The sequence below is a fragment of the Acinonyx jubatus genome, chromosome A3 (genome assembly GCF_027475565.1).
Source record: "Acinonyx jubatus isolate Ajub_Pintada_27869175 chromosome A3, VMU_Ajub_asm_v1.0, whole genome shotgun sequence".
NCBI classification, from domain to species: Eukaryota; Metazoa; Chordata; class Mammalia; order Carnivora; family Felidae; genus Acinonyx; species Acinonyx jubatus.
In genome coordinates, this window is record NC_069388.1 from 12,507,671 (window position 1) to 12,534,973 (window position 27,303).

The 27,303-nt window shown below is 41.4% G+C and overlaps 1 protein-coding gene across 2 annotated transcripts in view; it reads right to left on the bottom strand.

Annotated features, from left to right (window-relative positions):
* CSE1L (chromosome segregation 1 like) overlaps positions 1 to 22,795 on the bottom strand; it is a 46,739-nt gene extending 23,944 nt beyond the window's left edge. Inside the window, exons 1-6 of one of the 2 annotated variants that reach the window (XM_027046868.2) lie at positions 22,640 to 22,795; positions 9,746 to 9,841; positions 4,619 to 4,761; positions 2,463 to 2,564; positions 2,239 to 2,384; positions 1,592 to 1,682 (exon numbers count right to left, since the gene is read on the bottom strand). In XM_027046868.2, the coding sequence (XP_026902669.1) occupies positions 1,592 to 1,682; positions 2,239 to 2,384; positions 2,463 to 2,564; positions 4,619 to 4,761; positions 9,746 to 9,836 (573 nt within the window). In that variant the 5' untranslated portion in view covers positions 9,837 to 9,841; positions 22,640 to 22,795. Of the gene's footprint in view, positions 1 to 1,591; positions 1,683 to 2,238; positions 2,385 to 2,462; positions 2,565 to 4,618; positions 4,762 to 9,745; positions 9,842 to 19,151; positions 19,269 to 22,639 lie in introns of those variants that run through there. The other variant, XM_053199840.1, reaches the window with a different exon arrangement.
* Between the last annotated feature and the right edge of the window lie 4,508 nt (positions 22,796 to 27,303).

Here is a 27,303-nt window from a genome sequence, read left to right on the forward strand (position 1 = left end):
CTCATCTGTAATCTGAAAATAATGCCTACCTCAGAGAATGAGAATGAAGAAATACACTTAAAATATCCTAGTACTTCGTGGAATATGTAAAAGACACTCAACAAATCTTACTTCCTATATCCTGGAGTTAAGAAATATGAATATAAAGGTTTTCTTAATGAAATGTCAAACTCCAGACACTACCATTTATAATCCAATGGACAGGACATCAGACTTCATTTCACTGCACTCTAACACTTTTAACATTAGTAAAACGAAATAAAAATCTGTGCCAACCCAATAGGTGGAAAATCTTGATTACACTTTATCCAATTTTATTTTCTTAGATAAAAATGTACATCGACAGGGAGCCTGGTGGCTCAGTCGGTTGAGTGTCTGACTTTGGCTCAGGTCACGATCTCACAGTTCTGGGGTTGGAGCCCCTTGCTCTTGCTGTCAGCACACAGTTCACTTCAGATCCCCTCCCCACCCCGCTCTCTCAAAAATAAATAAACATTAAGAAAAAATGTACAATCAGTAAGACATCCTAACCATGAAAAATTTCTGTGCACACTTTACATCTTAGAAGTTGTATCATACAACTTTCCTTTTTTGAATATAGGAAAGGAGTAGCTTTTCCAGAGTTATTAGCAAAACTAGGTTAAGGCTTGGCTCCCTTTTTTATTAGCTGGGGGATACTGAATCCTCTCTCCTTATCTGAAAAAACGTTAAAAATATATCTCTTTCGGGGTGCCTGGCTAGCTCAGTCAGAAGAGCATGTGACTGTTAATCTTGGCATCTTGAGTCCAAGCCCCTTGTTGGGTGTAGGGATTACTTAAAAAAACTTAAGAGGGAAAAAAAAAAAACGGGGGCACCTGGATGGCTGTTGGTGGAGCACGTGACTCTTGATCCCATTGGGGTTTTAAGTTCAATCCCCACATTGCACGTGGATATTGCTTAAAAATAATTAAAAAAAAATTTTTTTAATCTTTCAATCTTATAGGATTCTCAGAGATAAAGAACATGTTTAGGAAAGCAGCCTGTGCACCATAAGATGTACAAATATATAAATTAATTAGTTGAACTATATGTAAAGTCAAATCAAAATGGGGAGCGATTCCTTTAGAAACACACATTCAGGCAAACCGTAAGAGACTCTTAAGGACTGAAAACAAACTGAGGGTTGATGGGGGGTGGGGGAAAGGGGAAAGTGGGTGATGGGCATGAAGGAGGGCATCTGTTGGGATGAGCACTGGGTGTTGTATGGAAGCCAATTTGACAATAAATTATATTTTAAAAAATAACAAACATTCAAATACTTGAGTGAAATATGATGTCTGGGATTTGCTTTTAAGTATTCCTACAAAGGAGAGGAAGGGAGGGGGAAAAAGTAATACTGTTAACCTTGTGTAACAGTAACAGATACATGGGAGTTAATGAGATCATCTTCTCTATTTCTGTACAGGTTTGGAATTTTTCAAAAGAAATGCTGCTCTAAGTATTACCTATCAAATAGACTTAAAGCATTCTCTTAAATAAAATCCACACAAATAATTAAGCAGTTTAAAATATTAAGTAATTTTACAGTATCACAAAGATAGTATTCCATTACCTTAAATAGATTAGTCAAAGGTAAAGCAAAGGCATCCAGAACAAGTTTAATTTCAGTCCATAACTCATTAGACTTAAATTCATGGCGATATCTAAAAAATTAAGGTAAAGTAGGTAAATTTACAAGCTTTATGTTTATTGACTTTAGGCCTTCAAGGATAGATTAGACTACTTAAGAAACAAACATAATAATGAACTGAGAAGCTTATCTCTTATTCTAAGATTACCAAGTTCAAAGGAATGACAACAGTCACAAAACTACAACTATTTACACAAACAAAAGCATTTGAAAAAAAGTATTTTAAAAATATGAATTGGGCCTCCTGGGTGACTCAGTTTAGCTTCCAACTCCTGATCGCAGCTCAGATCATGATCTCACAGTTGGTGAGTTTGAGCCCTCTGTGTTGAGCCCTCTGTGTTGACAGCAGGAAGCCTGCTTGGGATTCTGTGTCTCTTCCCTCTGCCCCTCTCTCTCTTAATAAATAAAATTAATATTTTATAAATATATGAATTTATCGGGGCACCTAGCTGGCTCAGTTGGAAGAGCATGAGACTCTTGATCTGGGGATTGTGAGTTTGAGCCCCAAGTTGGGGGTACAGATTACTTACAAATCTTAAAAAAAAAAAAAAAAAAGAATTTATCAATACCTTTTAAATAAAGAATGTGCTGTACGAAGGACTCCATTAATAACATGGAAATCTCCACTCTGAAAACGATTCACCATTTCTGTCAACAAGTCAGGCCATTTCTGAGGGAAATCTTCTCTGCCAATAATGCTAATAGCATCACTTAACTGGAGCGGGAAGGGAAAAGATTAATTAGATCAAAGCTCTGCAAACAAGCCTCCTTAAATAGTAGGGCCTTACATTACCTGCTTCTGAATTTGCTCTGGGCTGCTAAGCATCAAGTGCACTATGTTGGCTTTAATAGCTACACGGTCAGCTTCGCAAATTTTGTTCGGTTCATCTTCAACCTTAAAAGCAAAACATCAATACCAAGTAACATGAAGTCCATATCCATGACCATATGGGTTTATAGATAAAAATGTATATTCTATCCCAAATGCAAATATTTTACATACAAATCAACGAGCTTCACTGGCTCCCTGATGCCAATGAAAAATCTGAGTTCTATATGTCACCATTCTCAGAACACATGGTTAAAGTCTTTATGGACATGCACGGCACAGGCCACATCCATCTCCAGAACCTTCAATCTGACCCTTGCCTTAAGTCAGAGGTCTTTTCAATGAAAACTTCTTGATCATTACCAGCTGGAAAACATCCAGGACTACATCACTCAAAGAGGTTCTGGAGGTCTCACCACTTTTACAAATCAAGACAGAAGAAGAGGGCTAGCGTGTCTGCAGAGGGATGGATTTTTAAACATCCTACGTTTCACTAGTTGTTTCTTCACTATGTGTGGTAACACCTAACTGCACAAGCTTAAAAAAACTATTTACTACATTTACTACCTCATAAACTCTTTCACGAAATGAAGACAAAAGAAGAATTCTAAATAAATATTTAGGCATATTTATAGTTGACTTTTTAGAAAAACTGACCATTTTTGTCAACCTTAATACTTTCTAAATATCATCATTGCTATCATTTCAAAACAATTCTTTTCTTTTTTTCTTTACCCTAAGTCAGGGTTTCCTCAATCGCAACATTACTGGCATTCTGAGTCAGATAAATCTTTGGTATGGGAATCTTTTTTGTACGCTGTAGGGCAGTTACCAGCATCCCTGGTTTCTACCCACTAGACCCTGGGCCCCCAGCTATGACAACCAAAATGTCTCCAAAGATATTTGCAGGCAAAATTATCCCCCATTGAGAACCACTGTCATAAGGTAGGGAAAATACCTTAATTCCTAATTTTGCAATTAAACTTGCAATATAATAGGATTCACCTTAAAATTAGAATCTATTTCCACATACCCCTTATCAAAAACTCCAAATCTAAATTATTTCACATTCTACAAATTTTTAATATATGTAACATGGTTTTATAACTGTGTTTAATTTTTTCCAGTCCATAAGAGACACTGCTTCAATTATTCAGTAAGATCTGTGTCTTCCCACAGAATCTCTCTTCAGTTGACAATGAGCTGATGTTCAAATTCAACCATAATGGATGGGCGCCTGGGTGGCTCAGTCAATTCCTGATCTTGGCACAGGTCATGATCTCGCAGTCTGTGGGATGGAGGCCCATACCAGGCCCTGTACTGGCGGCATGGAGGCTGCTTGGGATTCTCTCTCTCCACTCTCACCCCCGTCCATGTCTCCCCCCAACCAAATAAATAAGCTTAAAAAAAATTTTTTTTTCAACCATAATGGAGGCAAAAACCAAGTCTCACACTCTACCAACCTGGGTTAGCAAGTTCAAGTTATCTATATGAACTCAAATGAAACAATAGGAACTTTGGAGAAGCATCCTGTCTAGCTTTTGTTAAGTCTTTCAGAATTTCTATACAGACAAATCATGTCATCTGTGAACAAAGTTTTATGTTTTCCTTCCCTATCAGTATACCTTTTCCTTCCTCTTATTCCATTAGCAACGACTTCCAATACAATGTTGAAAAGGAGTGATGAGAGGGGACATCCTTGCTTTGTATCTCATTTTAGTGAAAAAGTTTCAAGTTTCTCACCATTAAGTAGGATATTAGCTCTAGGCTTTTTGTGGTTAGTCTTTATAAAGTCAAGAAAGTTCTCTTCCATTCCTAGTTTACTGACAGTTTTACCATGGATGGGGGTAGGATCTTGTTATATGCTTTTTATTCATCTACTGATATGATGCATTAACTGATTTTTCAATGTTGAACCAGCCTTGCATACCTAGGATAAATCCCACTTGGTCATAGTTTGTAATTCTTTTTACACCTTTTTGGATTTGATCTGCTAATATTTTGTTGAAGAGGGCTCTATTTAATTTTATCTTTAATCTGTGTCTGAATCTTTCAGGAGCACTGCATATATAAATCTTAAACATACAGGTTATGAGACTGTGTGTTCACAAAATACTTACAATTCTCCAATTTCTTTTAATATAGTTCTTGAATGTTACTGAGGCACACACTTTGATAACATTATCCTGGGACTTTTCCAGCAAAGTTAAAAGCAACAGTGGATAATTCTGATTTCCTTCTACAGATTCAAGAAACTTCTCAGCTGTAAAAGAATTTTCATGTTAGAAGATTTGTTACTTTAACCAAATCTTTCCATTTTATATACAGGTGAGCTATGTAGATCTGATTAAAAGCATCAAAAAATTAGGGGCACCTGGGTGGCTAAGTTGGTTAAGTGTCCAACTCTTGATTTCAGCTCAGGTCATGATCCCAGGGTTGTGGGACTGAGCCCGCATCAGATTCCACACTGAGTGTGGAGCCTGCTCAGGATTTTTTCCCTCTCTCCTCTCTCTCTGCCCCTTCCCTTCTTGCACTGTCTCCCTCTCTCTAAATAAACAGTTTCAAATCACTTTACCATCCATTAAAACTCACTTGAGGGCACCTGGGTGGCTCAGTCAGTTAAGTGTCAGACTCAGGCTCAGGTCATGATCTCAAGGTTTGTAAATTTGAGTCCCATGTTGGGCCCTGTGCTGAAAGTTCAGAGCCTGGAGCAGGCTTCAGATTCTGTGCCTCCCACTCTCTCTGCCCCTCCCCTGCTTGTGCTCTCTTTCTCTCTCAAAAATAAATAAACATTAAATTTTTTTTTTTTTTTTAGTTAAAAAAAACACAAAAAAACACCTCACTTGATTCTGGCAAACCTGTAACATGGCCTGACTGACTGATCACCCCTGCAGAAGGAAAATCTGCTTCTCAGATTGACTCTCTGGTAAATTCATAATGAGACCTTCTTCAACTTAGGATGGAACTATGTCCCGATAAAAGCATGCTAAGTTCAAAATGTCAGAAGTCAAAACTGCATTCATTATACCTAATGTACTCATTAGCCCAGCCTACTTGAAAGTGCTCAGAACACTTAGATTAGCCTACAGTTGGGCAAAACCATCTATTGCAAAGCCTATTTTATAACAAAGTGTTTCTATCTCATGTAATTTGCTGAGTACTATACTGAGAGTGAAATCAGAAAAGTTATATGGGTACAGAATGGTTGTCAGTGTGCTGGTTGTTTACCTTTGTGACAACATGACTGAATGGGAGCGTGGCTTGCTGTCACTGCCCAGCACCGTGAAACAGTATTGTACTGCCGCCTATCACTGGCCCAGGGAGAAGTTCAAAATTCACAATCTGAAGTATGGTTTCTACTAAACATGTGTTGCTTTTGCACCAACCTATCATCAAAAATTCACTGAGGGATGGATGGGGCACCTGGGTGGTTCAGTCAGTTGAGCGTCCAGCTTCAGAGCAGGTCATGATCTCACGGTTTATGGGTTTGAGCCCCGCGTCGGGCTCTGTGCTGGCAGCTCAGAACCTGGACCCTGCTGTGGATTCTGTGTCTCCCTCTCTCCCTGCCCCTACTCCACTCGCGCTCTGTCTCTGTCTCTCAAAAATGAATAAATGTAAAAAAAAAATTATAAAGAATTACAGTAAAAAAAAAAAATCACCAAGGGGCACCTGGGTGGTTCAGTCAGTTGAGCGTCCAACTTCAGCTCAGGTCATGATCTCACGGTTTGTGGCTTCGAGACCCACACTGGGCTCTCAGCTGTCAGTGTAGAGCCTGCTTCAGATCCTGTCTCCCTCTCTCTCTGTCCCTCCCCTACTCATTCTCTTTCAAAAATAAATAAAAACACTAAAAAATTTTTCACTGAGTGGAACCATCAAGTTGAAGACTGTTCTGGTTTATTCCAGAAGGATTATTATTAGTACTATTAGTAATGGCAGTAAAACAAAATTTATACTACTGTGATGAAAATCAAATGAATTAATGCATGCTAATGTATATTTTTATTAATCATATGGGTCTGGTGCTTTACTCACATCTCGCATCTATTATTTCCTTAATTGTCACTACTACCCATAGGTATATTATCCTTATTTTAAAAACAAGACCCCTGAAAATAAATAAATAAATAAATAAATAAATAAATAAATAAATAAATAAATAAATAATAAAAACAAGACCCCTGGAGTTAGGTAGTCTTAAGATCACACAGCTAGATTTCATCACTGATAAAGTTTTAGTGCAGTCCTTATTCTATCATACTGGCCCTCAATGTTCTTCTCAAACTAAACATTGTTAATACCAGCAAAAAATATTCAAAGATTTTACCCACATATTTTCAACTCCTACACTTAAGGGATAATCAGTCTTCTGAGTTTACTGATCACAGTGAGGGTTTATAACATTTCCTCTTTACAAGCTTCATAAGGCAACACCTACCCTAAGGTCCCGATATGTATTGAGAAGGTCTCCTTTTAGCATCTGTTTCTACAATTTAGTATTTTCTACAATCTACACCTCTCTTCTTTCTGAACTGGGTCCCAAGAGTTTGGCGTCCATCCTCAAATCTTCCCTACTTTGTGCTCATCATGTCTTTTTTAAAAGATGAGGAATATGGGGCACCTGGGTGGCTCAGTCAGTTAAGCATCCAACTTCAGCTCAGGTCATGATCTTATGGTTCGTGGGTTTGAGCCCTACATCGGGCTCTGTGCTGACAGCTCAGAGCCTGGAGCCTGCTTCAGATTGTTTCTCCCTCTCTCTCTGCCCCTCCCCTGCTCACATTCTGTCTCTCAAAACTGAATAAAACCGTTAAAAACATTTTTTTTTTTTAATAAAAAATAAAAGATGAGGAATGCTAGGGGGCGCCTGGGTGGCTCAGTAAGCTGAGAGTCAACTCAGGTCATGATCTCACAGTCAGTGGTAAGACTGACCACTGCATCAGGCTCAGCACTGGACATAGAGCCTGCTTAAGATTCTCTCTCCTCTTCTACCCCGCTCCTCCTCACACGTGCACGCTCTCTCTTCTCTCTCATTCCCTCTCTCTCTCAAAAAAAAAAAAAAAAAAAGATGAGGAATGGTAAACTGGAAAATGTTGGGGCACCTGGGTGACTCAGTTAAATGTCCGACTTTGGCTCAGGTCATGGCCTCACAGTTTGTGAGTTTGAGCCCCATGTTGGGTTCTGTGCTGATAGCTCATAGCCTGGAGCCTGCTTTGGATTCTGTGTCTCCCTCTCTTTGCCCCTCCCAAGCTCACACTCTCTCTCTCTCTCAAAAATAAAAACATTAATAAATAAAATGAACTGGAAAATGATTTTCAAGAGGGACACACTATGGTTTTGTAGGAGTCTGGAAGGCTTTGGCTGTTTCCTCTCAGTGGTTAGCACTGCCCACAGGGCAACACACTGTATCCATGCTCTGGGGAAAGCCCATGTAAATTGCCAGATCTCTTTCTTAAATTGAAATCAATACCCTGAAAGAAATCTCATGAGTTTAAGTCAAATTATTTCTGTGCTCATTTCCTTCAACTTGCTCACAAAATATTTACAACGACATGTTTCTACACACTCAAAGCGCCTCAAACTGTCTTCCAGTTCATCCATACCAGTCTCATCTCAAGAACCAAAGGAGCACAGTGCTATCTATAAGCTGAGATCCGCTACACATTTCAACCTCCAGATCATTTTCTAAAGATGTTGAGTTGGTCTAGTACAACCTGAGAAATGCTATGTTCATAACTCTTTTCCAGAAAACATCAATTTATTCCTACACTCTGTCCCTGGAATCGTAAAACAGTAACCACCTCACCTTACAAACACACAATTATTAAAAATCATTTTCAACAGACAGGGTTTGCAGAGGCTTTCTGGGAAAGTCTAAGAAGATTACAGCCATTAATTTTCCTTCCTCCAAGAACACATTACTTCTTTAAGCACTAATGGGGAAAACCACAATTTTCCCTCTCAGAAATCACAAGGCTATCCTAGAAGAGAATGGATGTATTAACATGTTTACAATTCTACTTATTTTACAGAACATAAATCTTCAACACACACACATACACACATGCACTCACTCACTCATTTCTTTGTGAGGCCATGCTAAAAGCCTCTTTCTGAGCATGCACATTAGTATGTTCTACAGAAGTGGGATGAGCATACCTGGTTTTAATAAGGCTTACATTGAGAACCATCAACTTACTACCCCTCCCACAAGAGACATCTGGCTCTCAGAAGTAGTTTGCTTTTTCTGCACAGTATTTCAATTTTTTGAACTCAGATGTTATCATTTAAAAATGAGGACATTGCACACTTCACAGAAACGTCTTTTATTTTTGAAGCAAAGCTGGAAATCTGATCCAGCAAAACTGGTTTGAATCCCCCAAAGTTAGCTCATCCCAAAAGCCCTTAACCAAGGTATGTAAGTCACATATTACCAGTCCCCACTTGGCCTGCCTCCATCATTTACCTTCACATCTGACTCCTGTGGGCATCTGAGTTTACAATTCCAAGCTTAGGGGCACTTGGGTGGCTTACAGGGTTAAGCATCCAACTCTTGATCTCTCTTGTCTGACTTTGGGTCAGGTCATGATCTCTGGCGGTTCTGGAATTCAAGCCCCGCATTGGTCCAGCACTCCGTGCAGAGCCTGCTTGGGATTCTCTCTCTCCCTCTCTCTCTCTGCCTCCCCTGCACTTGACAGGCACTCACTCTCTCTCTTTCTCTCTCTCAAAATAAATAAACTTAAAAGAAAATCTAAGCTTATACTAAATTTCTAACAGAAACTGGTCAAATACAGAAGAGAGGAACCTTGGTCTTAAAACGTATTAATTAAATCAAACTCAACATGGGGATTATGAGACTGTCTCATTACCTGATTTAATTAATCACTTTTTAGGCAATTAACTTTCATCTCTGTGCCCTATTATCTCTCTAAAACTGGCAAATGTGGGGATTTTCAGAAAGGTGAAGGGACAAGGTATTCTAGACACAGTGCTTTTTAATCCAAGACACCAAATAAAAGAGATTTTACTCAAAAAACAAAACCAAACCAAAAACACCCATCACCATACATTACAGCAGCTATAAGCAGCCAACCATCTACTTTATAGCTGGAGAATGAAAAAGAAACTATGCCTGAAAATCAAAGTGTAAATCTTTTTTTTTTTTAACTTACAAATACAGGTAGATTATGCAAAGGTTTTCCTCACCTGTTCTTAAAGAATAGATCAAACCACAAAACATCTATTCTCTTTACCTGGACGTCTGATGGCAGGATCCGGATCAAGAGTTTTCTTTAAATATTCTGTTAGCGTTTGCAAATTTGCATCGCTGAGCTCCATTGCCATAGAACCTAAAACAAAAAATGAGGTTTGGTAAATTGGTCACATTGGGACATAGTGATTTACATAAAAGAGTACTTTTGTACTATGGGTCTTCCCCTCTCTGAAGGTCATCCATTTGTTACATTTTAAGGTATGGGCTATATAAGCCTGACTCAGCTCAGACAAGATTCCAGAAGATAATGGGCTTTTTTGAAAATGGTTAGCTAATTTTGAGATGAAGAATATACATACCACAAAGTAAAAAAAGAAGGTGCAGAAAAACAAAGCTGAATAGTTGATCAAAGTCACATAACATTTATTAGATTTAATGCTACAGAAAAAGGCAGACAAGAGTTTAAAAAAAGACTCAGTAGGAACTTTTTTTTAAAAAGGCCCACCATGGGGCGCCTGGGTGGCTCAGTCGGTTGAGCGTCCGACTTCAGCTCGGGTCATGATCTCGCGGTCCATGAGTTCGAGCACCGCGTTGGGCTCTGTGCTGACAGCTCAGAGCCTGGAGCCTGTTTCAGATTCTGTGTCTCCCTCTCTCTCTGACCCACCCCTGTTCATGTTCTCTGTTTCAAAAATAAATAAACTTAAAAAAAATAATAAAAAATAAAAAAAAATAAAAATAAAAAGGCCCACCATAGGGGTGCCTGGGTGGCTCAGTCGGTTAAGTGTCCGACTTTGGCTCAGGTCATGATCTCACAGTTCGTGGGATGGAGACCCATGTCAGGCTCTGTGCTTTCAACTGGAGCCTGGAGCCTGGAGCCTGCTTCAGATTCTGTGTCTCCCTCTCTCTCTGCCCTCCCCTGCTAGCACCTGTCTCACTCCCTCTCAAAAATAAACATTAAAAAAAATAAATAAAAGGGGCCACCATAAGAAATTACAATTTTAAGAAGTAAGGATCCCATAAAGAGTTCTGAAATTAAAGAAACTAGAATTTCTTTGTGCACAACATGCAATCACAAGCACTGACAACAAACCAGATGCTAAGAATCTGTACCTGGGGAGAGAACGCTGGGGTTCAGAGGATGACAGCTATTATTATGATTAAAAAGGAACCTTCTACACTAAAAGCAAAGATAAGCAAGTGGGACTACATCCAACTAAAAAGCTTCTGCACAGCAAAGGAAACCATCAAAATAGAAAAGGCAGCCTACCAAATGGGAGCAATTATTTGCAAATCATATATCTGATAAGAGGTTAATATCCAAAATATATTTTTAAAAACCCACACAACTCAGGGTGCCTGGGTGGCTCAGTCGGTTAAGCCGTCGATTTCGGCTCAGGTTGTGATCTCGCAGTCTGTGAGTTCGAGCCCCGCATCACGCTCTGTGCTGGCAGCTCAGAGCCTGGAGCCTGCTTCTGATTCTGTGTCTCCCTGTCTCTCCCCTGCTTGCTGTCTCTGTCTCTGTCTCTCTCTCAAAAATAATAAACATTAAAAAAATTAAAAAAAAAAACCCCACACAACTCAAAAGCAAAAAAAAAAGAAAAAAAAAATCTGAGTAAAAAATGGGCGGAAAATCTGAACAGACATTTTTCCAAGGCACAGAGATGGCCAATGGTTACACGAAAAGGTTCTCAACTTCACTAATCATCAGTAAAATGCAAATCAAAACCACAATGAGACATTACCTCACACCTGTTAGAATAGCAATCATCAAAAAGACAAGAGATAACAAGTGTTGATGAGGATGTGGAGAAAAGGGAAGCTTTGTGCACGGCTGGTGGGAGTGTAAACTGGTACAACCACTGTGGAAAATAGTATGGAGATTCCTCAAAAAATTAAAAAAAGAACTATCACAGATCATGTGATCCAGAAATTCCACTTCTGGGTATTTCTCAAAGGAAGTGAAAACATTAATTCAAGGGGCGCCTGGGTGGCTCAGTCGGTTGAGCGTCCGACTTCGGCACAGGTCACGATCTCATGGTTCGTGAGTTCGAGCCCCGCGTCAAGCTCTGGGCTGATGGCTCGGAGCTTGGAGCCTGCTTCCGATTCTGTGTCTCCCTCTCTCTCTGCCCCTCCCCCAATCATGCTCTGTCTCTGTCTCAAAAATAAACATTAAAAAAAAATTTTTTTTAAAATAAAAAAAAAAAACATTAATTCAAAAAGATATCTGCACCTCTATGTTCACGGCAGCATTTTTTTTTTTTACAGCAGCCAAGACAGGGAAATAACCTAAGTGTTCATCACTGGATAAATGGATACAGAAAATGTGATAATGTGTATACAATGGAATATTATTCAGCCATAAAAAGGGTAACCCTGCCACTTGTGACAAAACGGATGGATTTTTTTTTTTTAATTAGGCTCTATGCCCAACGTAGAGGTTGAACTCATGACCCCAAGATCAAGAGTTGCATGCCCTGAGCCAGCCATGTGTGCCCTGGACGGATCTTGAGGGCATTATGCTAAGTGAAATAAGTCAGAGAAAGATAAATACCGTATGATTACTTTAATGTAGAATTTAAAATTTAAACAAACAAACACACCAGAGCTCATACATATAGAGAACCAAATGGTGGTTACCAGAGGTGGGGCTTAGGGGTGTATGAAATGGGTGAAGAGGGTCAAAATGTACAAAATTCCAGTTATAAGTAAGTCATGAGGATATAATGTATAGCATGGTGACCATAATTAATAATATAGGGGGCACCTGACCAGCTCAGTTGCGGGAACATGGAACTCTTGATCTTGGGCTTGTGTGTTCAAGCACCACATTGGGTGCAGAAATTACTAAAATAGATAAACAAACAATACTGTATTGTGCGGCAGCTGGCTGGCTCAGTCGGTAGAGCATGGGACTCTTTATCTTGGGGTCATAAGTTCCAAGCCCCATGTTGGGCACAGAGCCTATGTAAGAAAAACAAAGTTCTAATGACAAAAAAAAAAAATCTGTAAGGGCACCTGAGTGGCTCAGTTAAGCATCTGACTTCAGCTCAGATCATGATCTCACAGCTCGTGAGTTCAAGCCCCACATCCAGCTCTGTGCTGACAGCTCAGAGTCTGGAGCCTGCTTCAGATTCTGTGTCTCCCTCTCTCTCTGCCCCTCCCCTGCTCTTGCTCTGTCTCTCTCTCTCTCCTTCAAAAATAAATAAACATTAAAAAAAACTTTTTTTTTAAATCTGTAATTATGTTTAGTTATGGATGTTAACTAGATGTGCTGTGGTCATTTCACAATATATACATATATTACTCATTGTATTATACACCTGAACCTAATGGTAATGTCAATTACAGCTCAATAAAAAAAGGTAACCATTAACTTAAAAAGGGGGGAAGGATGGAAGGTCTCCATGGCTCAACTGGTTAAGGTTAAACGTCTGACTCTTGATTTCATCTCAGGTCATGATCTCATGGATCGTGAGTTCAAGAAGCCCCCTATCAGACTCCTCACTGACAGTGCAGAGCCTGCTTGGGATTCTCTCTCCCTCTCTCTCAAAATAAGTAAACTTAAAAAAGTAACAATTTTATTAAGTAAATATTCAAATCTTAAACAACACCAAATATAAATCACAGAATACACTGCCACTGACCAAAAAAAATTCACATCTAATACATTACAAATTCTAAACTAAATCTATGGCTTATACCCACATGACTGATGACATAAAGAAATACAGACAGAAAAAACAGCACATATATACAGATTATAAGAGTGAGTGCGTGCACACATCATTCTCCATAAACAAAAAGCTTGAGAATGCTATAAAAGAGGACTCTGTGGTCTCCGGGTTGTTGCTGAGTAGGTAAAATTAAGTGCAAACTGACAGAACTTTCTGGGGCGATAAAAAATGTTCTAAAACCGTGCTGATGAGATGGTGGTGACAGATGCACAACTGTATACAATTATTAATGACACTCACCAAAAAGTACACTTCACATGAACTCACAGTAAGTTATACTTCAATAGTTATTTTTTAAAACTGCACTTCTGCTTAGATCCCAGGACCCAGCTTTAGGGAAAAAGTCACACTAGCTCCCAGGAACTTAGGAAATGTCGCCTTTTCAAGGCAACCATGCACCCAACTAAATTTGGAGCGTCTAGAACAAAGAAGAAAAAAATTAAGTATGTAATAATTTTTGTAAAATGTAATTAAGCTAAGTGGAAAAAAAGTCAAATACACCACAATTCAAACTATGTAAAAAAAAAAAAAATTTAGGGGTGGCTGGCTGGCTCAGTTGATAAGAGTGTGCAACTTTTGATCTCAGGGTGCAGGGTTTTAAGTTCGAGCCTCACACTGGGTACAGAGATTACTTAAAATCTTTAAAAAATGTATACATACCCCCATCTATAGAAAAATACACTCCAAAATGTAAACAGTGATAAATGTCTATGTGATGAACACCGGACATTTTTGTTCTCTTCATATTCTTTTAGATTTTCCTGATATCCTACAGAACTACCTATATGTATTACACTTACAATCAGAAAGTTATTAAAATTTTATGGCATTTTTAAGGGGACCTAGGTGGCTCGATCAGTTAAGCATCCGACTTTGGCTCAGGTCATGATCTCAGTTTGTGAGTTTTAGCTCTGCACAGGGCTCTCTGCTATCAGCATAGAGCTCCCTTCAGATCCTGTCCCCTTTTCTCTCTCCTCCCCTGCTCGCGCTCTCTCACTAATAGTAAATAAACATTAAAAAGTAAGTAAATAAAATTTTGTTGTCTTTTTAAAATGACCTTGTCACAGGTAATTAAATTTAGGCTCTCAATGGAGCTTACATATTAGTTGGAAGACAAGACACAACTGTGATTCCAGCTACAAACTAATCCCTTTCCTGCAGTTTTGAAATCCAAAAATCTATAAACTGAAAGGTTTTTTGTTGTTGTTGTTTTTTAAGTTTGTGGCAAACTCATTTAGCAGCAAAACCTGGCCCAAACTGCCTGAGGCTATAAATAAAGTATCTTACTTTGTATAAAAATTTGTCTTACTTAAGAAATACTAACGTGAGTGCTACCCCACATCCCACAGAGAAAGTTGCATAATCCACAGTATGTGCATCCAAAAAGAAAGCCTGAAACACATTTGTCCCCTGGAGTAGAGGTGCCAAATCAGTCACACAAAAACTTAACTGTTAGGAGGTTGTTAACAAGAGAGTCACTTGGCCTACATTTCCATGTGGGCCAAGATTTCCAAGAAGCTGAGTCTTGAGTTGAACTTGAAGGATACATAGAACTGGAAAGGCAAAACAGAATGAAGACCCATCCAACACAAGAACTAGTGTGAGCAAAGTAACAAACAGGAAGCTACATAGCTCCTTTGGGGAACAGTGGAATTGGAGGCTGAGATCAGATCATATTATTAGATCCTTAAGACTTAGCTGAAGAGTTACATGATTTAATGTACAATAGGAAGCCACTACGGTTTTTTTGAAATGGGTCAAAACTTAATGAAAGTGGAGTATATGAACTTTGGGCTGGTAATGGTTTCCGGAATGGAGCTGAAGGGAACAAGTGAAGATCTGTTAGGACACTTTTCTTTTTTTTTTAAACGGGACAATCTATGAACCAGGCACATCTATGAACCAGGCACAATGCTATGAACCACAATCTATGAACCAGGCACAATGCTAAATGTTTTTGTATGCTTCATATCATTTCATATAAGCATTTTACATACAAGAAGACTCAGAGAGATTAACTTGCCCCAAGTCACACACAGTTAATAAAAATCAGATTCAGGAACGCCTGGGTGGCTTGGTTGGTTACGTGAACGGCTCTTGGTTTCGGATCAGGTCATGATCCTGCAGTTCATGAGTTTGAGCCCTGTGTCAGGGTCTGTGCTGACAGCGCAAACCTGCTTGGGATTCTCTCTCTCCCTCTCTCTCTCTGCACCTCCCCTGTTCACTCCTGCTCTCTCTCAAAATAAATAAACTTAAAAAAAAAAATCAAATTCAAATCAGTCTGACTCTATAGGTCTACTCTCTTCCTACCAAGGCTATCTTATCTCTCAGGTGGAAGAAATAATGACAGAAGCCTGACCTAGAATGGAAGCACTGGGAATGGCAATAGAAAGGACATGTTGAGGAAGGGAGAAAGGAAGAAAGGAGGGAGGGAGGGAGGGAGACAGATAGACAAAGGGCTATAGTTAATGCTGTGCCTGTGCAGCTTATACCTCCACAGCCAGAAACCACAACCTTCTAAGGAGAAAGATTTGTTTGAAACTATCTGTATTCTCCTTATTAGAAACTGGAAACATTTTCATCATAAGGGAAGCCAATAATCTGACTGTTCTAGTAGATTTGCCCACCAATCTATTCACTTCTTTTGACCCAGGGCAAAACACTCCATGGCATGAATATTAAGTCCTACTCAACCATACACACAATTTGAGAGGCCACCCTTTCTGGGTTTTATATCAAAAGTTTGGAAAAGGTAAGGGTGCCTGGCTGGCTCATAGTCGGTGGAGCATGTGACTCTTGATCTAAGGGCTGTGAGGTCAAGAGATCCTTAAAAATAAAATCTTACAAAAAAAATAGTTTGGCAAATGCTATACATTATAATCCCCTTTTGGAAATTCACCTTAAAGTCTTCAGGAACTGAAGCAGTAAGTTATCAGGTTAATGTTGTTTAACCCAGAGTTCCCCCTCATTACTTGGCCACAGAACTACTTCATTATATAAAACTTTGCAACATGTGATTTAATCAATTTATTTCCCATTCTTTTTTTGTGTTGAAATGCTCGATCTGTTATGAAATCATGAAAGTTGGCTGTTGCCAAGCAAAATTATTTACATCAGTATACACGAGCTTAAAAAATACGAAACAAAACTCATCTTTTTCTATCACACAAATCTGTCCTACCTTTTTGAGATTTACGCAAGGCAGCATGTTAGAAACTGTGTGTGTGTGTTGGGAGGATTAGAGATTAACTGGATCTATTCTGTTGAGTTTAATACACTCCTCAATAATTTTGCATTTCACTAACTTTCTTCATTATGTTCCTATAGCACTGTACATATCACAACCAAAATCTCTTAGATTCCTCATAATTTATCTGAATTAAAAATCCAAACTCTTTACCATGGCAAAGTCTTATGCAATCTGACACCTGTCAACCTCACCTACCTTCCTTTTGGCTCTGTGCTCAAGCCACAAAGCCTTCCCTCTGTTGCTTGAACCAGCCAAGACAGTTCTCCATGCCTGTAATAATGCTCTTCCTTCTAATCTGATACTGGGCATCATTCAGCTGTCAGCCCACCATCAACTTCTTAAAAAGGCCTTCCATCACTATCATCTACACTATTAACAGCAGTAACATCATCTGAAATAGCTTTTTTGCTTTTTTTAAGTATCTTTAATGTAACTGCTATCCTTATTTGTAAGCTCCTTAGGGCAGGGACTTTGTATGTCTTGTCTCTGTAAGCCCAGGACTTTTACCACTGCCTGGCACATAGAAGATATTCAGTAAGCATTTGTTGCATGAACTAAAGGATGAGTCAATGTCAGTCAACTAGGTAAAACAGGAGTTCCCAGTATGGATTAGAGACTATTCTTCAAGGATCAGTTATGAGGGACCCCAACAACATAGGAATTCAGTTACATGACCAACTTACCCACCATAATTCGTTTCTGTTCACTTAAAAGTGTTTCAAGGAAGAAGTGAATCCGACAGACTTCAAGCTGTATTACAAAGCCGTAATCATCAAGACAGTATGGTACTGGCACAAAAACAGACACTCACATCAATGGAACAGAATAGAGAAGCCAGAAATGGACCCACAAACATACAGCCAACTAATCTTTGACAAAGCAAGAAAGAATATCCAAGGGAATAAAGACAGTCTCTTCAGCAAGTGGTGCTGGCAAAACTGGACAGCGACATGCAGAAAAATGGACCTGAACCACTTTCTGACACCATACACAAAAACAGACTCAAAATGGATGAAGACCTAAATGTTAAGACAAGAAGCCATCAAAATCCTTGAGGAGAAAGCAGACAAAAACCTCTCTGACTTTGGCCATGACAACTTCTTACTCAACGCATCTCTGAGACAAGGGAAACAAAAGCAAAAACGAACTATTGAGACCTCATCAAAATAAAAAGCTTCTGCACAGCGAAGGAAACAATCAGCAAAACTAAAAGGCAAGCGACGGAATGGGAGGAGATACTTGAAAACGACATATCAGATAAAGGGTTACTATCCAAAATCTATAAAAAACTTATCAAACTCAACACCCAAAAAACAAATAATCCAGTGAAGAAATGGGCAAAAAACATGAATAGACACTTCTCCAAAGACGACAGGCAGATGGCCAATCGACACATGAAAAAATGCTCAATACCACTCATCATCAGGGAAATACAAACCAAAACCACTATGAGATACCACCTCACACCTGTCAGAATGGCTCACTAACAACTGAGGCAACAACAGATGCTGGTGAGGATGTGGAGAAAAAGGATCTCTTTTGCACTGTTAGTGGGAATGCAAACTGGTGCAGCCGCTCTGGAAAACAGTATGGAGGTTCCTCAAAAAATTAAAAATAGAACTACCTTACAACAAGCCATTGCACTACTAGGTATTTATCCAAGGGATACAGGTATGCTGTTTCGAAGGGAAACATGCACCCCCATGTTTATGGCAGCACTATCAACAATAGCCAAAGTATGAAAAGAGCCCAAATATCCATTGATAGATGAATGGATAAAGATGTGGTGTGTGTGTATACACACACATACATACAATGGAGCATTAGTCAGCAATCAAAAAGAAGGAAATCTTGCCATCTGCAACTACGTAGATGGAACTAGAGGGTATTATGCTAAGCGAAATTAGTCAGAGAAAGACAAATATCATATGATTTCACTCATATGAGGACTTTAAAACACAGAACAGATGAACATAAGGGAAGGGAAGCAAAAATAATATAAAAATGGAGGGGAACAAAACATAAGAGACTCTTAAATACAGAGAACAGAGGGTTACTGGAGGGGCTGTGGGTGGGGGGATGGGCTAAACGGGTAAGGGGCACCAAGGAATCTACTCCTGAAATCACTGTTGCACTATACGCTAACTAACTTGAATGTAAATTAAAAAAATAAATTAATGGGGTTCCTCGGTGGCTCAGTCGGTTAAGTGTCTGACTTACGGCTCAGGTCATGATCTCATGGTTAGTGAGTTCGAGCCCCACATTGAGCTTTGCGTTGACAGTGCAGAGCCTGTGTCATCCTTTGTGTGTGTGTGTCTCTCTCTCAAAAATAAACATACATTAAAAATAATTTAAAAAAAGAAAAAAATAAATTCTTTAAAAACGTGAATTTGAGATCTGTCCTATATTACTGTTCATATTGTGTCAGTGTTCATACTTTTGTTTCAGGATTCTGCACTTACCGTCCTCCCTGCCTGAACAGCTCTGCCTCTGGAGAGCTCCATGGCTCACTGCCCACTTCACTCAGGTCTTTTTCCAAGGTTGTCTCTTTTCAGAGATAAGTTCCTGGACCATCCTATCTAAAAGAGCACCCACATTAGTCACTCTCCATTCCCTTATTCTATTTTTCCAAGCTCCAAATTCCCAAATATTATAGGCCATATTACTTTGCTTTCTTGTTCACTGTGCTTCTCTCTTCCCTAGACTCTAGGTTCCATGAGAATAGGGGCTTTGTGTTTTGTTCATTTCAATCTCCCTAGAGCTTTACAATAGTGATAAATACCTAATATATATTTCTTATACTATTTTCAAAAGCTACATTCCCTTGATTTTTCCATCAAAAGCATTATCATTTCACATGTTTGTTCTGGTCAATTGACTGTGAAAAATAAGAGGTGGGGAAAACTGATTCTAAGACCACATGATAGAATGACCCTAAAATGACAAAGTTGAGGTACTAAAATACGACTATTTGTAAGTTAAAAAAAAGTGGGGGCGGGGGGGGCACCAGCGTGGTTCAATTAGCAGAGCAACCAACTCTTGATTTGGGCTCAGAACTGACAGCACAGAGCCTGCTTGGGATTCTCTCTCTCTCAAAATAAAATAAACTTTAAAAAAGTGTGCACTGGGGACAGGGGAGATATACAAACATACATGCAACAATCCCTAAAAGTCAAAATACTACACAGACTCTACAATTTAGTATTAGTTAAGGAACTAAATATTTATAAACAAACCCTTTTTGTATCTCCTTAATGATAATGTCTATAAAACCAAATTATAAGCTTAGCCCTGATTTGGGAAAGCATGACAAATAAGGTAATTTTAGAGAATACTCCATAGGTATTCACCATACATGGGCAAAATCAAGGTCTAATTAAGCTACCTAATTTGGCCACGGGTGAAAGTACTTTGACTTTTTAAAATATCAGCAAGATGTAAACATAGAAAGTGTTACTGATTTTAAAATAAAGATTCAAACTAAAAATGGGAAATACATTCTTTTGCCTTTAAAAAAGGGGCGACGCTTTAGTTTTTCCACAGAACTATCTTTGGAAATCCTTACCAATTCAGTTAAAAAATAAAACACATGTGCCACAGTAACTCAATTATGAGAAACTTATCTAAATTCCAAGTTCTTCTTGTTGAATGAATGGCTGGACCTAAGTCTAGCCTCTTCCCACAGGCCCTCAGTTATGGATGAAGACTTGGAATAAAAGCTTTCCAAGGCCATCTCACAGACATCTGTGACATAAGCTGATCCAAGATCTGTGCCTTTTCCTTAGATATTTCTTCCACATTAGAGAACCATTCCTGAGTCCTTACATCTGGGGAAAGGGAAAGAGTTCCAATGAATGAAAACTATCTGGCACATACACATCAAGAACATACCAAGGCACTTTGACCCACCCTCTGCTTTCTAATCACAGGAACATACCATTTAGAATCAAATCCAAACTCTGTAATTGTCTACAAAGCCCTACATGATCTGGCCCCTGGACACCTCTCCTTTCTTCATACACTACTGTAGCATGCTGGATTTTCCTCCAATATTCTAAGTCTATTCCTATCCTCGAGCCTTTGTACTTTCTATATCCTCTGCCTAGAATCCTCTGTCCCCTCACCTTTCCATGGCTGGTCTCAGCTCATACGCCACCTTCTTCACCTGTCACTTATCAGTATCTGAAACTATCTAATTCATTTATTTGTATTGTTTCTTTCTCCCACTAGGATATAAGCTCTCCACGGGAAAGGACCTGTCCATGTTTATTTCTTCACTGTTTTTCCAGAGATTAAGTGGATGCTCTATAGTTATTAAATGAATAAAAGAACAAATTAATTCCAAAGCTAGAGCAGTGCTCTCAAACCCATCCAGTCCTGTATAGGAAACCTCTGCGCCCACCACTTCTCAGCCTTTTGGCTAAGATCAAATGTAGGAAACCACTGTCCCAGCCCTCAAATAGCAGAAATCAAAGTAACCAGATGGGAAGAGAAAATTCCCTTGCATTGATGGAAAGAAGGGGAAGAGTCTTGGGGCGGGCGGGGTGGCGAGAACAGGGTGAACTAAGAGTCTTGGGAATTATGCAAAAACTGGAGAAACACACACACAAGTAAAAACTTCGGATGGGGGTGGGGGGCGAGGGGATGAGAAAAGAACGCTGGTGGGATCCAAGAGTAAAAGTCCCCTTCTGTGCTTCCAAGGAATAATACCACGTGGCAAGCACTCATCACCAGAACACAACAACAAAGACAGGCAAGGTCCTTGCTCTTCAAGTTCACAGCCCAGCAGCGGAGAGACAGTGAACAACTCTAAGTAGTTCTAGATAATGATAAATGCTATTAAGAGGTGAAAGAAAGAAGCCCTCAGAGAAGCTGGTCAAAGAAGGTGTAAGAGGCGTGAAACAGGGAGCCAGTCTTGCAAACCTAAGAGGTCGGTAAGTTTCAAGCAAACGAAAAGGCAGGTCCAAACGCTTTACGGTGGGCACGAGCTTGGAACATTTAAGAAAACAGAAATCAGCAGTACAGCTACAGCGGCTAAGAGCAGATGGGTGGAAGAGGCGGACAACGGTCACTTCAGGTGGGACTCTGTAAACCACGGTAATAACTGAGTGGATTCTCACAACCACTTTACCAAGCAGATTGTTTTCAAACCCACTTTGCGCATAACGAAATGGGAGACACCGAGGGATGAAGTGACTAGCCCTGCATTGCACTCCTAGGGAAAGGCCAAATCTGGAGCGAACCCAGGCCTTCCAATTCCAAAGCTCATGCTCCGAACTACCGTATTACCGCGTTTCCCCCCAAGAGCTGGACTCTACATTACTGGGCAGGTGCAGGGATTAGGACATACTCCTTAACTCAGCAAAGTGAGATCACGATGCTCAGTTACGGTCGGGGAGACTGAAGCACAGGGAAGTTAAAGTTCCCCCCTCTCAAATCAGAAAGTGAGTCGGGGCAAGAGGAGGTCTGGGCGGCGGCCGGCCCTCACCCAGCAGCCCGGCCGGACAGGCCTCGCCGCGGCACTCAGCTCACGTTGCGGGTGGCTGGGCGCGACGAGAACGGACGCGCAGGCGCGACCAATGAGAGGCGGCCTTCCCGAGCGGCCCGGCGGCGGCGCGACCAATCGGCGCGGCGCTGGAGGGGAAGGGGCGGACGCTCGGGCAGCTCGCGTTAGGCCGCGCCTCGGGGGCCCTCGCCCCTCACAGGCCCTGGGGCCGCCGGGCGTGGGCCCGAGCCTCGGGACGCCGCGAAGTGAGGTGAAGAGAGACCCGTCGGTGCAGGCAAAGACCTCGCCTGAGGGCGCCTCCCGAAGCACGGGCCCGCATTCCGCTCTCGCCCAGAGGCGCGGTCCTTGCTTCCCAGCGCTCGGAAGTGTCAGGAGCGCCGCATCCCTCCCCTAGCTGGGTCCCAAGAAGCCACCCTGCCAGGCCGTGCACGCCCCGCGCCTCACCTCCTGGGGATACGGGAACGGAGAAGGGAATCTCAGCCGCGAACTGTGGCCGGCACTACCCACCCCTGCCGCTCCGCCTCACATTCAAACCCCGGCAAAATGGCGCGGCGGCGAGGCTGCGGCCCGGGCGCATGCGTGAGAGGGGCAGAGGCGGGGGGGCGGGGCCAGGAGCGCTCGGGCCCCACCCAAACTCGAAAGACCAATGGAAACGCGCTCCGTGTTTGCGCTGACGTCACAAGCGACAATGCCCTTTGGCTTAGATCACCGCTGCGGGCGGGCATCGCAATCCTCATCCTTCTCCCCCTCCCCCCTCCCCCCCGAGATGGACGCTGGTTCGGCCAGGGGCAGCTGGAGTGCGACTTCGTCTGACGTAGGGCTTCAGTGAGGCACGTAGTAGGTCTTATATAACTGTTGAACGAACTGCTCAAAGTCCTGTCCATAGCCTTAGACGGAGAACTTTCTGCCCCCTCGCAGAACGCATGTTTTAGAGCGAGAGAAGGAATAAACAAAATAATTTCAGATCTTGATAAGCGCTATGAGAAGAAAATTTAAAACAGGGTGATATGACAGGCAGTGACTTGGAAGGTCATTGGATGGTCAGAGAAGGCCTCTGAACAAGTGACATTTGGCCTGAGTTTCAACAAGGAGACAGCTGTGTGAAGATCAGGCGTGAACTAGGCTGGGGCTTAATGAAGTGCGGAGGAACAGGAGGCGGAAGGTAGAGAAGCCAGCAGGGGCCAGATGATGTAGGGCTCATAAGCCTTGTTAGACTGTGCCTTATGTGCATCCACTACAGGATGGCCACCAAATCTATATTTCATTTTATTTATTTTTTTAAAGTTTATTTATTTTTGACACAGAGCATGAACGGAGGAGGGGCAGAGAGAGAAGGAGACAAAGAATCTCGGAAGCAGGCTCCAGGCTCTGAGCTGTCAGCACAGAGCCCCACGCGGGGCTCGAACTCAGGGACCGCGAGATCATGACCTGAGCTGAAGTCGGACGCTTAACCGACTGAGCCACCCAGGCACCCCCCAAATCTATATTTTAAAAGGCCCACCAGTTGCTGTGTGGAAATGGACTGTATGGGGGGAAGAGCTTGAAGCAGGGGAGACTGGAGGCCTCCAGGAGAGAGATGAGATGCTCAGACTCAGGTGAGTAATGGTGCATATGGAAACAAGTGGACAGCTTCAGGAGATACTGTAGAGGTAGGGCCTGCAGGATCTTATGATCCATTGAGTGTGACAATGACAGGAAGCAATGAGGACTTATGGCCCAGCCCTCAGTTTTGGCCTCCAGCGGGCCCAGCTCTTTCAGAGCCCATCCCTTGCAATTGCTAGTTTGCTCCTCCAGGGACTGAAAGGCACATATTTGGTTATCATTCAAGGAAACAAATATAAGAACACAGAATTACATAGGCACTGAGAATTGCAGAACTCTCACCACGTAATGACTCTGTCCAAACCTCTGCAGCAAGAAATGACCGAACTTGAACTTGGCTTCTAGCAGCATAAAGCCATGACCTTAGTATGACCCCAGTGTCTCCCCCTCCCCCCCTCCGCATAACTGCTTGAGAAAACTCAATGCTGCCAGGAGAATTTACTGTTTGTGTTTGTTCTAGCCCAACACCTAAGGATAGGCCCTCACTTTCTTAGAACATTTACTTTTTTTTTCTTTTAAGTTTATTAATTTTGAGAGAGAGAGAAAGCGTGAGCAGTGGAGGGGCAGAGAAAGAGGGAGACAGAATCCCAAGCAGGCTTTCGGCTGTCAGTGCAGAGCCCAACACGGGGCTCAGTCTCATGAACCATGAGACCATGACCAGAGCAGAAATCCAGAGTTGGTCGCTTAAACGACTGAATCACCCAGGCTCCCCATCTTAGAGCATTTACTAAGAAGGGCTTACAATTGTGAATTCTTCTTCAGTCTCTTTGAGATATATATGTATCTGTTGCAATTAGGAGTGTCTTTCTCAATGACCTGAAAGCCGTTCCTTTGAAATACAATCATCAGGAAGGTAAGGCCTCGGTCTCTTGGTCTCTGTGGGAGGCTGCAACCTTGATAATTGCCAGCTAGCAGACATAGCTAACCTGATCACATTTACACCGACCAACCCTTTGTAAGTTTTTACCTGTGCCCTCACTCTCTCCCGCACTCCCTCATTCTCCTTTAAAATGCCCAATCACCTCTGCATAGTCGGAATCCGCTCTTTCCCCTACTGTCAGTAGTTACTGAATAAAATCTGTTTTTACTGTTTTAACAATGTCCAGCTTTGTTTATCTTTGATAGCACCCTGCCTATGAACATGTAAAAGCAATTCCTGAGATAAAATGTAAAAAAAAAAAATGCTCTGTTTGAGTGAATGATGTAAGTTTTTGTAAAATTGTTCAACATCTCTTATCACAGCCCACAAACGCTGCAAGATCTGGCCCCTGCCAACCTGCCTGACCTCATCACCTTCCTTCCTCCTCCTCTCCACCCTCACTCAGTGTAGCCACCTCACCTTCCTTTTTGTTCTTCCAAGATCCAAGCTTTCTCCCACCTCAGAGTGTTTGTAGCTGCTCTTCCCTCTGCCTGGAATGCTCTTCTAGACCCCTGAATAACTGACTCCATCTCTGTACATTCAGATTCCAACTCGAATGTCACCATCCTGTCTGAAATTGCCCGCTGTCCACACCCAGTAACTCGACATTTAGGTTTGCCAGATTTAGCAAGCAAAATACAGGACACCCAGTTCAATGTGAATCTCAGAAAAGCAGTGCATGATTTTTTTAGTGTAAATATTGCATGGGACATACTTATACTAAGAGATTATACATTGTTTATCTGAAATTCACATTGACTCAGGTGCCCTGAATTTTATCTGGCAACCCTAGCCTCATATTTTTCTGTTTTCTTCATAGCATTTATCACTCTTTGTGATTGTCTCTTTGTTAATTGTTCCCTCATCATTAGCTTAAGGACTCTATTAGAAAAAGTACCTTGGGGCACCTGGATGGCTCAGTCAGTTAGGTGTCAGACTCTTTTTTTTTTTTTTTTTTTTTAAGGTTATTTATTTTATTTTGAGAGAGAAAGTGCAAGTCAGGGAGGGGCAGAGACAGAGAGGGAGAGAGAGTGAATTGCAAGCAGGCTCTGCACTGTCAGTGCAGATCCCGACACAAGGCTTGAACCCACAAACCGTGAGATCATGACCTGAACCCAAGTTGGATGCTTAACTGACTGAGCCACCCAGGCGCCCCAAGTACCCCAAGATTTTTGATCTTGGTTCAGATCATGATCTCACAGTTTGTGAGATCAAGCCCTGGATCGGGCTTTGTGCTGACAGCTTGGAGCCCACTTGGGGCGCTCTCTCTTCCTGCCTCTAAAATAAAGAAATAAACTTTAAAACAAAGGACGTCATTTATCTTATTTACAGCTGTACCCCCCAGCACCTAGCACACAACACCTGCTCAATAAGCATTTGTTGAATGCTGAATGAAATACCCTATATAAATAAAGTCCACTGAGAAAGATGTAAGTTACTGGGACATTGGTGGAAAAGATGTATTTTTACCATTACAGCAACAGGACAAGCAATCAATCATACGTATCTGCTTTCCTGGACAAACATTGTCTTCCAGTCCTGGTGAGAACAATCCTGATGATTTAACAGTTTTCCATCTCTGAGAGCTAATCACGAGGGAGGCTGGCTGGAGTCCTGTGTCGTCCAGCATCTGTGCCAGTTTCTGCAGAAAGCCCTGAAGTGTGCCAAGGTTCCCGTGTCTGTGGATACAACTCTAGTGGTGCCCACTCCCTTTGCTCCTCGCAGCCGCGAGAAGAACTGTGCAGGTGCAGGTGAGGGGCACAGAAAAAGGTTGGTGTGTCCTCCAACCTCCATGGGTGATACCTGAAGACTCCCCTGGGAATCTGCATTGTGTTCTCTATGTCCTTACTTTTTTTTTTAATTTTTTTTAAACGTTTATTTATTTTTGAGACAGAGAGAGACAGAGCATGAACGGGGGAGGGGCAGAGAGCGAGGGAGACACAGAATCGGAAGCAGGCTCCAGGCTCTGAGCCATCAGCCCAGAGCCCAACGCGGGGCTCGAACTCATGGACCGCGAGATAGTGACCTGAGCTGAAGTCGGACGCTTAACTGACTGAGCCACCCAGGCGCCCCTCTATGTCCTTACTTTTAATTTTGCTTTATCAGATGTTCTCTGAGAGGCTCATTTATTGGTCTCCCACCGTGATTCTGGCATCGTCATTGTTAAAGTGTATTCACTGGTCTTGTGTTGTATGTTGTAAAGCTATTAGGCAGATAAGGTTCCTGCCATTTCTTCCAGATGTTGAAGTCTATCGACCATCTCACAATGCTCAATATTCCTCTTTGGCCTGTTCAGACCTTTCCTCTTCCAATTCTATCTTGTCTGACATCAATATTATTAGACTTGCTTTCTTTTGGTTAACAGTTTCCTGGCGTATCTTTTCATCCCTCTGGCTTCACTGAGATAGAATTAACATGTCTTGACACATCTTTTACCAGCCCTTTACTGTCACTCTTTGATCTTGTGTCACACTAGTTAAGAGCATGGACTTGACTACCCATGGACTTGACTTAATGCCATCTGCATGACAGCGGGCACGTTACTTGTAATTGAGCTGTCTAGTCTCTACAGTAGTGATAGTAATAG